At 39.1% G+C, this 15,657-nt stretch overlaps 1 protein-coding gene across 1 annotated transcript in view; it reads right to left on the reverse strand.

The window, feature by feature from the left end:
• Positions 1-15,389, reverse strand: part of AMMECR1 (AMMECR nuclear protein 1) — a 95,340-nt gene extending 79,951 nt beyond the window's left edge. The window contains 1 exon segment of the mRNA XM_071569232.1: positions 15,218-15,389. Coding sequence (XP_071425333.1) covers positions 15,218-15,389 — 172 coding nt within the window.
• Between the last annotated feature and the right edge of the window lie 268 nt (positions 15,390-15,657).

Raw genomic sequence — 15,657 nt, forward strand, 5'->3', positions numbered from 1 at the left:
GGTTTGTGTTGTTAAGTTCATGTAGTTCAAGCATGTATGCTTAGAGTATAATACATCTGCATTTTAAAATACTAGCTCATGATAATCTAATTCATTGCATTTTGAATGGAAGACTCACAGCTTATCAAATCTATTTCTGTTTCTAAAGGTACCCTGACTCTAAGCCTCTTTCTTTACCTGGTTAAATCAGAACTGAATGTTATCAAAGAAAAATATTACACTTGCCCTTTGATGAACAATTATCAAGCATTACATGTTCAGAGTAAAAAATGGATAACATTTTATTTTATGAGTCCACTAACTAATAGTGAATTAGAATAAAACTCTCATGGGAACAGATTTGACATTCACATGAATAACAGATGAGTTCATTATGATCCCCTGCTTATAAAAAGAATGGCAAATGAATTCATAATTATTAAGCATTTAAAAATAACACATTCCCCCCAAAGATACAATTCTGCATTAAATACCCAACTATAGTTCAGCTGCAGGGCTCTGAAGGACCTGAAATTAAATGGCACCACCATGATTTGGTCATTCTTTAACTGCTCGGTAGCCAAAGTAATGAAGATTTGTATGCTATTTAATGCTTTTGAATTAATTCTGAAATTTTGAGATTAATCTTGCTTCCAAAGCAGAGAATACAGATTAGATACATGGTGCATGAAAGGATTATGCTGAGTCTATGTATAAAGACGAGGATTACAGCACATATGGCTACTGACATGGACTCATAAGTGCCTGTGGGCATCTCATTTGAAATATATATTAGAGCTGAGTTTTGGGGGCGGGGTTTGTTGATAGATATGGGGTTGTATAAATGACAAATAGCACTCAGAACAGTTATTTTGCTAGAATTGACATTCTCAAATACTTGCCAAGCTGTCACATTGGCACACTTCTCACAGCCCCTCCATGGGCTGAACCTCTGTCCTGTGGTGACACCAATAGCACGGGGCCCCAAAGGTTGCATTGTTTGCCAGCACAGAGGGAAGGAAGAGATGCTGAGAACGAAGTTCAGAGAACAGCACAGAGGACTTGCAGAGGAGAAGGGGAATAAGTAAAACCCTGTTCTTTGAACTACCTACACCAAGGACATAAACAGGAAAGGGATCAGAAGTAAATCAAAGACTGTTCTAAGTGTTGTAAGAGGGAAGGGTCTCTGTGTTGTGGAGGGTGAGGGATGTGCTACACAGTCATAAAAAGGGTCATGAAGACTGGAAATACATTAACCAAACCAAAATTCTGTAACATAATCATACACCTTTCTAGATGGATTATTTAGTTGTCACCACTAGGGAAAAATTAATCAAAACATCAGAAAAGCCATTTGTACTATACAAAGTTTGTGGAAAAGGTTGTGGAATTATGTGAGAAACTGTTAGGATAAAATGATGTCTTTCTGTTTTGGACTAAGAATCACCTGATGAGCTTTAGAAGTTGCATAGCTACCAGTGAAAGAATGTGATTTATACACTGCTGAATTGCATTGCTTTTAATTTTAAAAGTCTGTTGGCACTATCTGATTTAACTTCTGACTTGATCTGGGTGGGGAGAGTTTGGATGTATGTCCAGACATCAAAGCCTGAGCTGATGCTTCAAAGGAAGGTGAAAAATACCCAAACCTAAATTCAACAATTGAAAACTAAAGCTGTATCAGAGAAACTAATTGTCCATCAGGGAAACTAACTCCTTCCTGAGGCCTGTGGATTGCTGGGTGAAGTATGTGGTTTGATTAGAGCTATTGCCTTAATGCAGAGTTCTGATTCTTATGGGTCCCATGAGGACAATGCAGGAAACATGCTTTATCTGCAGTGCTTGGAGTGAGGTCTATGAGCTGTTGGATTCATACATTCAGAGATTCCAAGACTAAGGAGACAATAATTGCCATGCATGCTAATTATGCTACATACACCTTTTTTCCCTTGGCAGATAAATTCAAGTTTGGAGGTTTTGTTTTGTTGGTTTTTTTCAAAGCTGATACATTATGAATGCATTACTTATAAAACTTTTAAAGTTTCTATTTTAAAACATTTAGCATCTTTCAGAAAGATAGTTATTTTTATACAGCATTTAATATTACATGTATCTATGGTTGTCAATATTTGAGGTAATTGTTATTATAAACAAGGGCACCATAAGAGAGATTCTGTGATAGCTCTCCAACTGATGACAAGGGAAAAGGGATGTACTTTTTACTTATGGCATTGCCTTACAGAACACTGTCTGCTTTAAAAATGTTGGATCAATCACTCAAGTCAATGTCCTACCCTGAGTGTTCCATGTACTCCCTCACAAGGCCACTGCTGGTCATCATCCAACATCAGTGTGCCAAAAATTAACACGAGAAACATTATCAAGTAGGTTCCTGTTCATTACCAATACATTAGATTGCAAGTAGGTCATTCCAATATTTGCTTGTAATTTGCTTGGTAAAACAGTAGCCTTGTGTAGAAAGAGGAGATTCACTCCACAAAGCTGTAAATTAAACACTTCTGACAAAATCAGAGAACTGTGGTCACTAAGATTCTTTTTTGAAAATTAGGAAAGGAAAAGAGGATGAAATGATACAATGCTAGGAATGGACTAAGAGAAGCAGAGGAAGAGCCATCTCCGAGAAGGAAGGACAAGTTGCTACAAGATTTACTTTAATTTTTAAAGGAAACAGGTTTTGAGGAGATTTGAATAATTTATAGGGATTAAAGTCTAGGCTTCAGAATGTGCTTACAATAAGACAGGTCTCAATCTGAATCACCTCAATTTGTGATATTTTGTCTTGCAGCAGAGACCAAAAACATGTTTGTTCTGAATCTTATGAAACAATAATTATAGTAAGTTAAGGCAATTGGCAGTGATTGAAATACTAATAACACACTGCAGTTCAAACCCTTGTTTAAAGTGACCTCAGCCTGTTATTTTACTGCTGGAGAACAAACCTCAAACTGCATTTGTCTACCACTGAAATGCTCTGATAGTATGCACTGCCCAAATTAAGCATAATTGCTAATAATTTATTCACCAGAAGGTTTGCTATTATCAGCTTTGTTTGTGTAAAATGCAGATTAAAAAATACTTCTCTTTCCTGCAAACTGCTGTGCAAATTTCATCTGCTCTTAGACATTATTATCTCATAGGAATGATATGAGATTCTTCTCATAATAGGAAAATAGATAACCAAATATAATATAGGACACAAATTTTAGGATTTTAGTTAGCAGAGCCCTATTTATGTCTATTGCATCTGTAATATGCTATAATCTTTCTAGTCTATGTTCAAGTAATGTTGCCATAAACATTCATGCCAAGAAAGGAGTAAAGCTTGTGAGTGTAATATGTACACATTGTGTATTTAGCAGAAAACATGTGCTGAATTTTTTATTTATTTTTAAATTTTGCATTACTCCACCTTATATCCCAGTGCTTTTTGCTGCTTTGATTCAAAATCTCAAGAACTCAGAGGCAGGTTCATTAGGAAAACATACTTATCCACTGCATTTCTACACTGTATTAAATAATGTAAAATCACTTCTTAGCTCTTGTGAAGATGTGCCATTTGAAATTTTAAAGAGATTAAAATATGTGAGTAGCTCCAAACTATTCCTTTTAGCTACTGTTTTGATAATTATCTTTTTCTTTATAACATATCTTGCTGATCCTCAGTTGTACTGGTTTCCAAGGATGGTGGGGTCTCCTAAAATAGGAATTACTTAGAAAATTTAAAAGAACAAAAAAGATAAAGAGCTGCACATCATAAAGGTCAAGATACTTCATGGCCTCTGAATGGAACTCCTTCCTTGTCCACAGTGTTGGCCTTTCTCAGTGCTAGAGAATGCACAATATGCTACTCACAGCCATAGAAAAGATGGAGAGAATCCAATTAGTTCCTTACCTTCCGTAATTTAGGTGTTACATTCCCCAGATGATTAGAATTCAGCTATATATATAATTACATTTATTAACATACAAATGCATTTAAATTTCTTGTTTATGACCTTGCACATCACTGCATGTTCACCAGTGGTGCAGGAAAATGTAGTTTTATGTTAGTTCGTGATGAATTTGTTCTTGCTTGCAAGCACTGGAAATGTGGCACAATGTTTTAATTTCAAACACTGCAAGAGAATTTTAAAATCCAAATAATTTATTTGTTTTAGCAGGCTGCTCAGAAACATTTCCTAATTTTCCTTCTCTACCAATGAAAATTAAATGCAGAGGTTTAATGTTTTAGATCATGTGCTTTCAGGCAACTTCATATACGCTTCTGCCTGTTAAAAACTCAGTAAATATGTGGCCTTTGTCAGAGAAAAAAATCTTGAGGAAATAGCCATTCCTCTTCTAGAGGTAATTTCACAGTTGGGGGGTTTTGACTTTGTTTTCCTGTTATTATTCTGGAGAGATAATTGGTTGGGATTTTACCCAAGGCTTTCTGAAGTCAGTGGAAAGGTTGGGCACTTGGGAGTGAGGTCTCAAGCATGGAAGGGTATAATTGTTCTGTGTCAGGGCCAGACCATAGAACGAGGGAGGAGGATCCCAGGTGTCCATGGTTCAGCTAACCTGTTCTCAGCACAGACTGGGGATGTTCAGGGCAGGATGTGACTGAAGAATGGGCGCTCAGATGCATCATAACCATCTCATTTTTCCATCATCAATGTGCCAGAGCGAGAGCAGAGGGGCAGATGCAGGAGCCAAACCCACAGTCTCCGGAATTGCTGTGACACCTGCAAGTGCAGCCTGATTTGTGCTGCCCCAGCCCTCAACCTGGGTCTGTGGGGTGCCCACCTGAGCAGAGAGCTGGGCTCTGGGAGCTTGGCTGGGGAAACCCTCCCTGCAGGGCCGTGCCAGGGGCTGCAGAAGGGCAGAGCTCCCTCTGCCTGCTCGGAACTCGCTGGGTTCTCACACCCTCGCGGGGGCTGGTACAGACCAGCACTGCGTGGCTCTGCCTGTGCACACTTTGCTGCATAACTTCTCGTTGACTGGAGAGATAAAAATAATCCCTGACATAAATCAACTTCATTCTGCCTCAGGACATAATTTAAATACCTTTTCCAGGGTGTTCTTCCCACTTTGTAAAAGCAGAAAGTTCACTCTCCAGCCTTCCCACTCTAATTCTAGACAATGTTTAATGAGGGACTCGGCCATGGTGAGGGTAGAGCTGTGGCTGCACGAGGGTACAAGGAATATCAGCTGGGATCACAGTGGTGGGAAGTGGAAAGGTGTCTTGGAAAGGCTCCTGAGTATTTCCCTTCCCAAGATTGTGGGGCCAAAATGTTGCTTGAATTTAGGAATAGAGATGGACAAAAATCTTGAATTATTTTTAAATTCCTAGAATAAAAGAGATTTAAAAGGACTTGGGACCATTTTTTACTTAAATAATAGGAAAAATATGAAACATTTTCTTAGTTTTTAAAAGAAATATTTTAGCATACTTAAATTGTTCATCTTTTGAAACTAAAATACCATTTTCCTTTTCAAAATTAATGTAAATTAAAAAATAAAATATGGGGGGTTTAAGTAATGAATAATTTTAATTATAATATTCATAGTTACTCCAAATGGAAGTTACTGTTTGTAAGGAAAAAGGTGTTGTGTGAGCTCTGTTTGGCCTGAGGTTTGTGCTTGCTTCTTTCTGACTGTTTGATTTGGTTACTGAACTGGAGAAACCTTCACTTGCTCAGTTCTGTTTATGAAATCTTCACGAGAGACTGTCCTGAGAGTGTTCAGGTGCTCTGTGTGTTCTCAGGTGACTGTGGTGTGTAGGGGTGTAGTTCCTCCCCTGTTCTGTACCAGTGCTGGACCTTTAGCCTTGCTGCATGTACTGCATGTGCTGTGCTGAGGTTCTGTGGGATGAAAATGTCATGTGTGGGGATTTGTGAATTCAGCAGGCTGTGCAGGAAAAGCAGGATCTCCTCATTTTGTTGGGATTGTGGGATACCTGCCTAACGTATCCTTAGCTCAGCAAACACTGAGTAAGAGAGGCCCTACTGGTCGCAGATCATTCCTGTCTACTTTGTGTTCCTGTTCTTTTCTTTCATGTTCCATGTTCTCTCATCAGCCACCAGTTCATTTCAAATAGCCATGACATGGAAAATTTTCCTGTAAAGTTACGGAGCAGGTGATGAGAACTCCAGGTGCCCCATCAGACTCTCATTTCTCAGGCTGCTCTGGGCAACTCAAAGGCAAAATTTTCCCATCTGGGGCTCTTCTCCCATTGTCAGTATTGATCCTATGTGGCTGACTTGGGAGAATACCTAAGGATTTCAGAAGGTGTTTTGCTCAGTCAGCATTGTCACTCTAACACTGTCAACCTTTGGAAGCTCAGAAAGCTGCTACAATTTCCAAGAAGGGCTTAGCAGACCTTTCCTAGGAGAAGTAAAGTAGATAATGAAATCCAGTTCTACATATCTCCATTCAGATAATCACCTGGTTTTTAATGTATTTTAAGGAAAGTTATTAAGTTGATCTAGTAGCTAAAATCTTCAGCACAAGTGGGTGACCTTATGGACAGTGAAAAACTATTACTAAGAGCAAGTCTCTGTAGTCAAAACAGCTAATAAGAGTTTGCAATCTGAAGAGAGAAAAATGAGCAAAAAGAGAGAGAAAAGGAGCACTGTCAGTGCAGTTTTACAGATGGAGAAGGGGACAAGCCTTGATTCAGAAAGGTATGGAGGCAGATCCTGATTTTTAGCGTTTCCAAATGTGTACATTTCAACATACTCTGTTTGATACTGGCAATGCTTTGTGCCTACGCATTTCTAATTTTAACTGTTCTGATTTTTTTTTTTACTATCAAAGAGAGGGACTTCTATAGTTTATCTTCTGACTGGTTTTTTAAATACACTGGAGGATCTCTATTCTCAGCACAGATTTTCAGTATATTTTCAGCAGGTTTTTTATGGGTGTGTGGGGTTTTGTCCCCCCAGATTTTCCTGCAACTGCCCACATCCAGCAGAGAGAAGCAGGGAGGGACAGATTTACATCCACTGACTGGCTGGGCTGGCTTTTCAATACAAAGTAAGGGCGTTATAAGAGTCTTAGCCTGGAAGGGATATTTCATTGACATTGAACTGAAAACATAGGCACAACGTAACAAGACCTTAAAACTGGCTGGACTGTTTCTGGTTGCCTGTGTTGCTCCGTACCCAAAGGAAAATCCCTGTGCACGCCATGATAAGACTAATGAGGTGAGACCTTTTCTGAGTGGTATAATCTCTAAGACAAATTCTAGCAGTCAAACAGTAAATCAGGAAAATGGGACATTCAAGCTACTTGTCTTTGTCCAGCACTCTGGTATTACTTTGAACTGAAGGGTGCAGCGTGTGAAGACGTTTATTCCTCACATATGCCTTGACACACTCTAGTGGCAGGAGCTCGCAGTGCCACTCCGGCAACGGAGCCCAGTCCCTTCCTGGTTTGATGCATAGCAATAGTTATACTGGATGAAAATTTAGGTGATTATTGAAAGTAACCTGTCAGTTAAGAAACTACCATTCCATCCCTGTGCTTTTATAACACTTGTATTTCCTTTTAGGTTTTAATATATAAAATACTGATTTAGGAATTTCACTTGCTTGATGTTTGTGGAGAGTTTTGGGTGACACAGCCTGACCTGACTGAGTCACTGGAGCATGGCCACGATATTTGTGCAATATATGCAGGTCAATAAGCAGCACCTAGCCACAAGACCTCAACACTTATCTTTTAATGGTAATGGATACAGATCTTGGCCAACCTCATCTTTTAACCAACCATCATTAAACAGTAGATCAACAACCACATTAAAAATTTTATTTATAGCTAAAGTCTAAACCCAGTAGCTTTGCTGATCACACTAGTCATAAATGATTCACTGTTTTGTCTTTTAAGGAGACATAATAGACCACTTGACTGCCTCAGTTCTCTCTTCATTTTTCCCTTCATAGAGCTGCTTTGTGGCAAAATCCCTCTGATAATGCAGTAACATATCTAAATATATACTTTATCATCACAGCAATTATAAAGATAGTCCAACCTATGGTGAAGTGTTTTCTCCAGAATCAAGAACTTTCTGTGGCAATACTTTGGGGTTGCAGTGGGTGGAGTATCTTTTTGTGTTTTACTGCAATTTGCACACTAACATGAGTCAACTATTTCACATAGCACAACTCAAAATTTCCCTTCCTCAGGAAATTTTCCTAGTTTGAAACTCTCATTTGATTGTGTCGCAGTGAAACCAAAATCCCATTTTCCACAATATCAAAAAGTAGAAGCATCTCATTCTGGTTTAATGTTTGAATTTTTATGGTTGCTTAAATAACACAAGCATATTATATGTATCTAAGGTGCTGCTTGTTCTTTCTACCTCATTATTCTGTATTTCAGTGACTCCTTCTATTCTTTCCTTGTTTGAGTGTTGCTTTCTGGTTATCTGGACATAAAAGAGCCACGCAGAGGTTTTAGACTGGCTCTTGCTACTCTGCCTCTGAAGCTTTTTATTGTTTTAATAACTTTTCTCTTTATATGGGTAAGTTACTCCCATAACAGTAAATCTAAATGTACCATTTAAATGCAGACACATGAAAATATGCCTGTCCCCCAACTCCCTGGAGTTGCTTGCTTTGGGTTGAAAAGTGAGTAGTTTTTAGGCTGGTGCAACTCAATTCTAAATATTGGAAAGATGCTGACTTAAAATTGGATCTGAAGAGAATAAGTAAATCTCTCATTGAAATCAGTGGGAATACTGCCAGTTTACACTGCGAATGAATTAGACCTTGGGTTTTTTGCATCCTCATTTGACCTGCTGTCCTAAAATAGCATTGTCAGACTACATGCATCATAAATTTGTAGTTGTCATAATAATCATATCATTATTAGTGATTAGATCAGTTTTAGAGGGTTTTTTTATTCCTTATCCTGTTGCCATGAAGACAGAAGCTGTGAGGTTGGAGCCCTGAATTATTTTTCCTTGTTGAATAGACAAAGTACTTTGAAGACCAGAAACCTGTTATGTTTTCTTACATATCTACATATAGCCCTATTTGGGCAACACATTATTTTTTCTCACTGTAGAAGTGACATAGATTTTTTTCTCACTCTGTAGTGATATAATTAGAAGTGGAATGGCATTTACCATTCTCTGGGAGTTGTGCTGTGGAGAGATCCCTGCTCCTGACTTTGGGGCACTGCTTGGTTAGTTAAGGCAATACTGGTCAGCTGAGGTCTTGTGTGTCCTGGGATTATAAATGTTCCTTTGCATTGACTGATCCATTTTTGATCTAGACCCTAATCCAAGGAAATAATAAAACGAGTCATAAGAAAAAACAAGACAGCAATGGATGAATGAGCATCCAGACATACCATCCTGAAGGGTTCAATTGCTTGTATCTAATGAGGCATCAGTTGTTTGCTGGATGTCTGGGCTTTGTAAAGCTGCAACATTCACTGAAGCAATAATCTCTGATGAACTATTCAACTTTTGATAATTGCTGTTCTTGCTCTGTCCATCTTTGCATTTTAAACTAATGTCAGATGATTCTGTGATCTATTTTTGCATCTACTTCAGGCTGCTGTTATAAAGAAATAAATATTTGAGTATTGCATGTCAATAACTTTAAAGTCCCCTCAGGCACTTCCTTGATGGAAGGTGGTCTTTCTGTCTTTAAGACACAAAGAGTCCGACTTGGAGCAGAGAAGTTATATTCCAGAGAAAATTTGATTAGCGTCAATGGACAAGAGGAAAAAAATTAACTAAGCATATACCTAACTTGATTAGCTTTGGGCAAGTCATCTCAGGCACATGGAAGATTTATATCCTCTGGTGCAGTCCAATGAATATCTCTTGCCTTCAGCGCCAGCTCACATTCCAAAGTAATACAGCTCTTTTCACTGCCAGTGGAATAATGGAGGTTGGTTGGCAGATTCTTCCATCTGTTATGCCCAGACCTCTTCTCAGTGCAGATTTTACTAACTAGGTAATCTGTTATTTCTTTGCATGATAAGAAATTAAGCTGCCTTCTTTCTTTCTTCTCCCCTGGACAGTAAGGAGCTTTGTAAAATACATCAGACAGAGGTATTTTGGGTTGTGAGACTGCAAATGTCTTATGTGGCTGTAGTTCCATTCTTTTACCTCAAGGTACTAATCCCAGGAGGTTTAATTCAGAAGTGTTAAGTGGTTCTTCCTTCTGTTTAAACAGTTTGGTTGCCTTTATGAAAAAGGCAAGTTTATGTTAAAATTCAGGAAATATATTACAAAAGTTCATGGGGATTATAAGGGAAGACAGTGTATTTCAATCCAAAAATTCTATGAAGTGACTCATTTATTTGCCTCATGACTCTGCAAAGTCACTAGATAGACAAATGCATTATGCAGATAGAGAACTGGAGACAGAGGTTATGTGATGCCCAAGGCCATGCAGTGAGTCAAAGCTGAGCCAGGGTGAAATTCCCATTTTAGTGTGCCTATTAATAACACCAGCATAGACAAACTACATGAAAGAGCTAATTTGGAGGCTGAGTGATGTCAGCATGCTCTGCAAGACTGAAATATTGTTTGTTTCCCTTTAACTCTAAAATGGTGACATTATAAGCCATAAATGTGACTGCATCGATACCTTATCTGAAGGCTGTCTCAGGGATAATAATCTCTTTTGTCCTTCCCAACTGAGGCCTTTTGTTTTTTCAAACAGAAAAATTATTTGTTTCAACCATTTTATAACTTCAGTTTTTGGAGACTGGCAGCTTAATACTGTATCTGACATAAATAAAAACAGTCACAGCATAAATGATTCAGGGATAAATGTGAACCAGTGTTAATAAGCGCCAAATTTTACTTGTATTTGCTATCCTTGTTGAAAGTAGTATTTACATTTAGTAGGCCATTCCTGCATAATATAATCTTTGAGTTTGTACTTTAGTCAGTTTTAGATAAAGTTACTGACTTCAGTTACTAACAGTATTTGTAATAAGAAGTCAGAGTTAGGAGCTACTGTATATCATTAGTATGTCAGTGACTTGCCTTGGTGACTTGGGCTTGGACTTTCAAGAATAGGTGTAAGTTTTAGATGCCTTTGCTAATGGTTCTCTTTCCTGTCATTGCTAGCTTATCATATGTAGTAATAGTTTTCTCCATTCGTTCTGCTTTAACTCAAAGTGCCAGTTTCATTTATGTATCTTTAAAGAGGCTGTTGTTAGTGCATCAATGTTGTCTGTTTGTGCAGAGAGAAGTGATGTCAAAAGGAGCAACATTGCTGAAGTTATAGCTCCTGTCCATTCAACACACCCAGAGACTGATTCTTATCTCACTGATATTAACCTGTATGACAGTGACCTAGAAAACAATCCTGGAGCTATTATAAAGTTGCAACAGCTTGGAAAAACAAGCAATGCTTTTGGTAGTTGATCATACTTCATCTTAAAAAGAGGATAATTAGGATTCGTGCTCCCATCTCACTGCTTTAGTGTATTCTCCAAATTCTAATTGCTGTGTTCAATTTATATCTGTTGTTCTTGGGCCAACATGAAATAATTTCCCTGATGCCATCTTTACCAATATTCTTCATATTCCTGCCTCATTGTTATGATAACACGTTGATCTTTCTGTGAGTGACAAGAACTATATAACATTCCAAGCAGAGACTCACCCATACCTATAGGATGCCATCGGTGCTGTACTATCTCAGTATCTCTGTCTTTGGTGGTGTTCTATAAAATGGTTTTATCTTCTTCTGAGTTGTATCACACTGGGAAGTGTTGGGTGGCAGCACCTGCACTTTGTCTGCCCGTCTCTTTGCACACTCCTTCAGGATGTCCTGTTACATCTCCACTCCTCTGCTACTCCCACCCTGCTGTCCAGGCCTTGCAGCCCTTCTCTCCTCCTTCCCTCTCAGCCCTTGTACCTCTCAGTGCTTCTCTGGCTCTTACCAGAGGCTGACGCTGAGGCTGAAGTGAGAGCCCGAAATCGGCCAAGGCTACTCCTGCTGTGGGATGATGTGGGAAGAAATGGACATGGGAGGATCCAAGAGAAAGAGGCTGCAGAGTATTTTCCTCCCTCTGCTGCCATCTGGGAGGAGGCCGGGGATTGCTGCCAGGGCTCAGCAGCCACAAAGCTGAGCTACTGGGACTAGCCAAGTGAGCACCTACCTCCTCGCACCTGTCTGCAGCTGTCACCAAGGCTGCTCCCTCACTTGCTTATTCCTGCCTCCTCTGAGCCCTGCATTTTCTCTAATTTCTGCTACTCTGTGATATTCCTCCTAAACGGTTGCTGCCTCCCAACATACTCCAGCACACCAGCAAAATTTGTCAGCTTTTTGTGGCAGAGCTCTGCCTAATACAACTATTAAAATTCAGACCCGGTCCTTGAAGAATTCTTGTACTATTCATTGTTTTGTTGATGATTCCTCTTTAATCACAGCCCCTCAACTGGATTTAATAGAATTAGTCTGGTGCAAACTGACAGCCAGGAAAAATAAAACTGCCCCTTCAATTTTAATGAAGGGCTCAGCCATCTGATCAGGTTGTTGCAGTTACTGCATGTCAATAGAGCCATTGAGACTATGGGTGCTTTTAGTCTAGACATTTGCAGAGTAATGCAGGACCAATGAACCTTCTGGGTTTTAACTGGTTTAAGTGGTTTTTAAGCTAAAATTGGAAAGATTACACTTTAAAAAAAAAAAAAGTAAGCTGAAGAGTGTATACCTGACCAGTTGCCATGGCTGTGCTTATGAACAGTGTCTTATTGCAACTTCAGCATGTGTCTGAGGATGTTGCTGAAAGTGGAGGGACCCACTTCTTTGATATCCTGAGGAATAATTGTGATTTTGACTCATGTTCTGACTCTGGGACAGATTCTACTGTACATCACCATGGTTTCCACTTTAGCCATTGCCTTTATTAGTATCCATTACCCCTTTATACTTGTTTCTAGGCAAGGATCATCAAGTATGAGTTATGGAGTGCCTGGCATCATAACTGCTGCTGAATTATAAATTAGTACATTTACAGACTCAGTTAATCTTTAATATCTTGTGTGTGGCTGATTTAATGCATATGCACACACACACACACACAAAAAGGGTGTATTAACATGACATGAGTGTCTCCTCAGCTGGAAAGGTCTGGAGAGTTGCTAATCTCCAGGGTCTATATTTCTCCTCTAACAGAGAGCTCCTGTATGCAACAGTTTGTTTTAAAATTAAACAGTTAATATATCCTAGATGGCATCTGCTTTTTTGTTATTAGAAGTATTTCCTTTCTGCACATACTGTGAAAAAAACATGCATTGTCTTTCTAATAATAATTTTTATCAATGGCACAATTCAGTATGACATTTTCTGAAATTAATCCAAACAAGCACCATCTGTACAGGTGTAATCTTTGTATTGGGTTTATCTCACTGTATTCCCAAAACACTCAGTTCTGCACAGGCCTGTCCTGTCAGTAAAACTTCCTTCAACTGACTTCTGTCTGTGCTAAGAGGAACTTTTCTTTGAGAGAGAGAAATGCTTGATACAGCTTTACATACACACCTTGTAACTTGTCTAATGAAACATCAGTTCCTTTGTTAACAGTAAACAATCAAATGCTTTGCATACTTTTAGTGAAATGTGCACAGCCTCAAGATTTTAAACAAGCTTGAGTGCTAACATTTGGGATTGAGTATAAAATGGAACTAAGAACTAAAAGACTGATTCCTATTTCTCATTCAGCTAATTTATTATCAGTGACTTCAGTGAAACTGAGGCAAAGATTCAGTTGGAGGAGAGACCCTTATGTTCAGAAGCAACATTGACAATATCATAGAAGTTGCTTCACACTCATTAAGAGGCTTTCAGAAGCAAAAATACCACTTTCAGAGCCTAATCCTAAATCTACTGATACCAGCTGAAGTTTTCACTTTTTGCTTGAAGTGCTCTGAGTTGTAACCCAGTACATCCTGTATGGCTTTTTTAAAAAAAGTTCTTTGTGTATCAACACCGGAACTTTTTCCATAATGAAAATTAAGCCTTAAAGATCTTCATTCCATTGCTATGCACATACAGCATTTCTCCCATCCATCAGTTTCATACATCACTCAAGAAATATTTGCAAACCAGAAACTGACCAAAGTTCCTCAAATACTGTTTCAGGGCTGTGCTAACTTTTGTTTCGGCTGCAGCCTGAGTGTCTAAGCATTTTCATAGGAAACAGTATGGGAATACAATTGTTCTCTATGCTCTTGTCCTCCCTGGCAGCAGACACAGGGAGCTTTGACTGCTTAGGCTGTCTGAAGGCCTCCCTGCCTTTAGTGCAAAGTCAGGTTTTCTAAAAGCTCTCCTAAAAGGACAACAAACACTAAGTTGCAATCAAATACTTGGATGATGTACATTAGCCCTCAGGGGAATTCTCTGCAATCATCCTCTTACTGAACACAAAAGGATAAAGCATAAAGCAATTCCAGTTTTTCTAAGAATCCCTTTGCCACTTTCTTTCACCAAAGATTCCCAGAAACTGGTTTGTGCACTGGTTAGACATGAACTGTGTTTATCTTCCTGCAGCAGTATCTATAAGTAAAATGTTCCTGAGGATGCTAAACTATTTTTACAAGTATTTAAAATAATAGCATGTCCTCTTGTAGAGGTTACTTGGAGCATTTCTGTAAGCATATAAAACCTAGTCATTTTTAGTACAGCTTGGTCTGCTGCATTGGTTTGATGCTGTCACTGCCTTTGTAGTGCTCGTGCACTGCTCTGTGGCAGCCTAAAGGTATCGAGCAGAGCCGGTTTCCAGGCAGGAGAGCGATGCATTTAACTGTAAATCAGCAGGAGTGGGGCTTTTTTAGAATGTTTCCATCTACCATACATAAACCTATGCCCTGATTTGAATAATTTGCTGAGCTAAATAATAAGACTAACAATATACCCTCAATAGAGAAGATCAGGAAATAAAAATATCCACAGTTTCAATCAGGAGTGCAAATTACAGATGTCCAAAAGATGATAGAATGTAAAGAAAAAAACCCCAAGCCCTGGAACTGATCAAAATTAGTGTCAGTCATTGATTTCTAGAACACACAAAGAGACGGTGAGCATAAATGTGTTACTTACAAGTGCTGAGGATTTTAGGGAATGAAAATGGAGACCAGGAGCTGGAGACTGCCTGCCATGCCAGCAGTGTTGATTTGGAAGCGATGGACACAAATAAACGTTCAGCAAAGCTTAAAAAGCTGCAGTGCAAGGCTAGCCCAAAGTGTCCATGTCCTTACCGTGCTGTGGCTGGCAGGCAATCCGTGTCTGGGAGCCTTCAGTCCCTCTAATCAGGCTCCGGGTATTTTGTTTGCAAGAAGGATTGTCCTTTAAGTGATGAGTGCAGGAAAAGAGAGAAATAAAGAGAAATGAGCAAATTGTACAAGGCAAATAGCTGCAGGTCTTTAGCATGCTCCCTGCGTTTTCCTGAGCTGCATCTGCAGTAGAGAAAATATCCCAAAAATAGCTCAGGCTGCCAATGACTTGCTGAAACCTGAGAAAGAATTGCTGAATTTAAAGATCTGGGTTGCTGTGGGTGTATGATTAAAGTGAGAAATTGCTGGCAGGAAGAACCTAGGATGAAACCACATGCTTAAGGAGTAACTTGTGAGTTCACCGGTATCAGAGCATGAGCTGACCTCTGATTTCCCCCTCCTCCACCCAGTCCCAGTTAACCCTT

Source organism: Pithys albifrons, chromosome 14, assembly GCF_047495875.1.
Source record: "Pithys albifrons albifrons isolate INPA30051 chromosome 14, PitAlb_v1, whole genome shotgun sequence".
NCBI classification, from domain to species: Eukaryota; Metazoa; Chordata; class Aves; order Passeriformes; family Thamnophilidae; genus Pithys; species Pithys albifrons.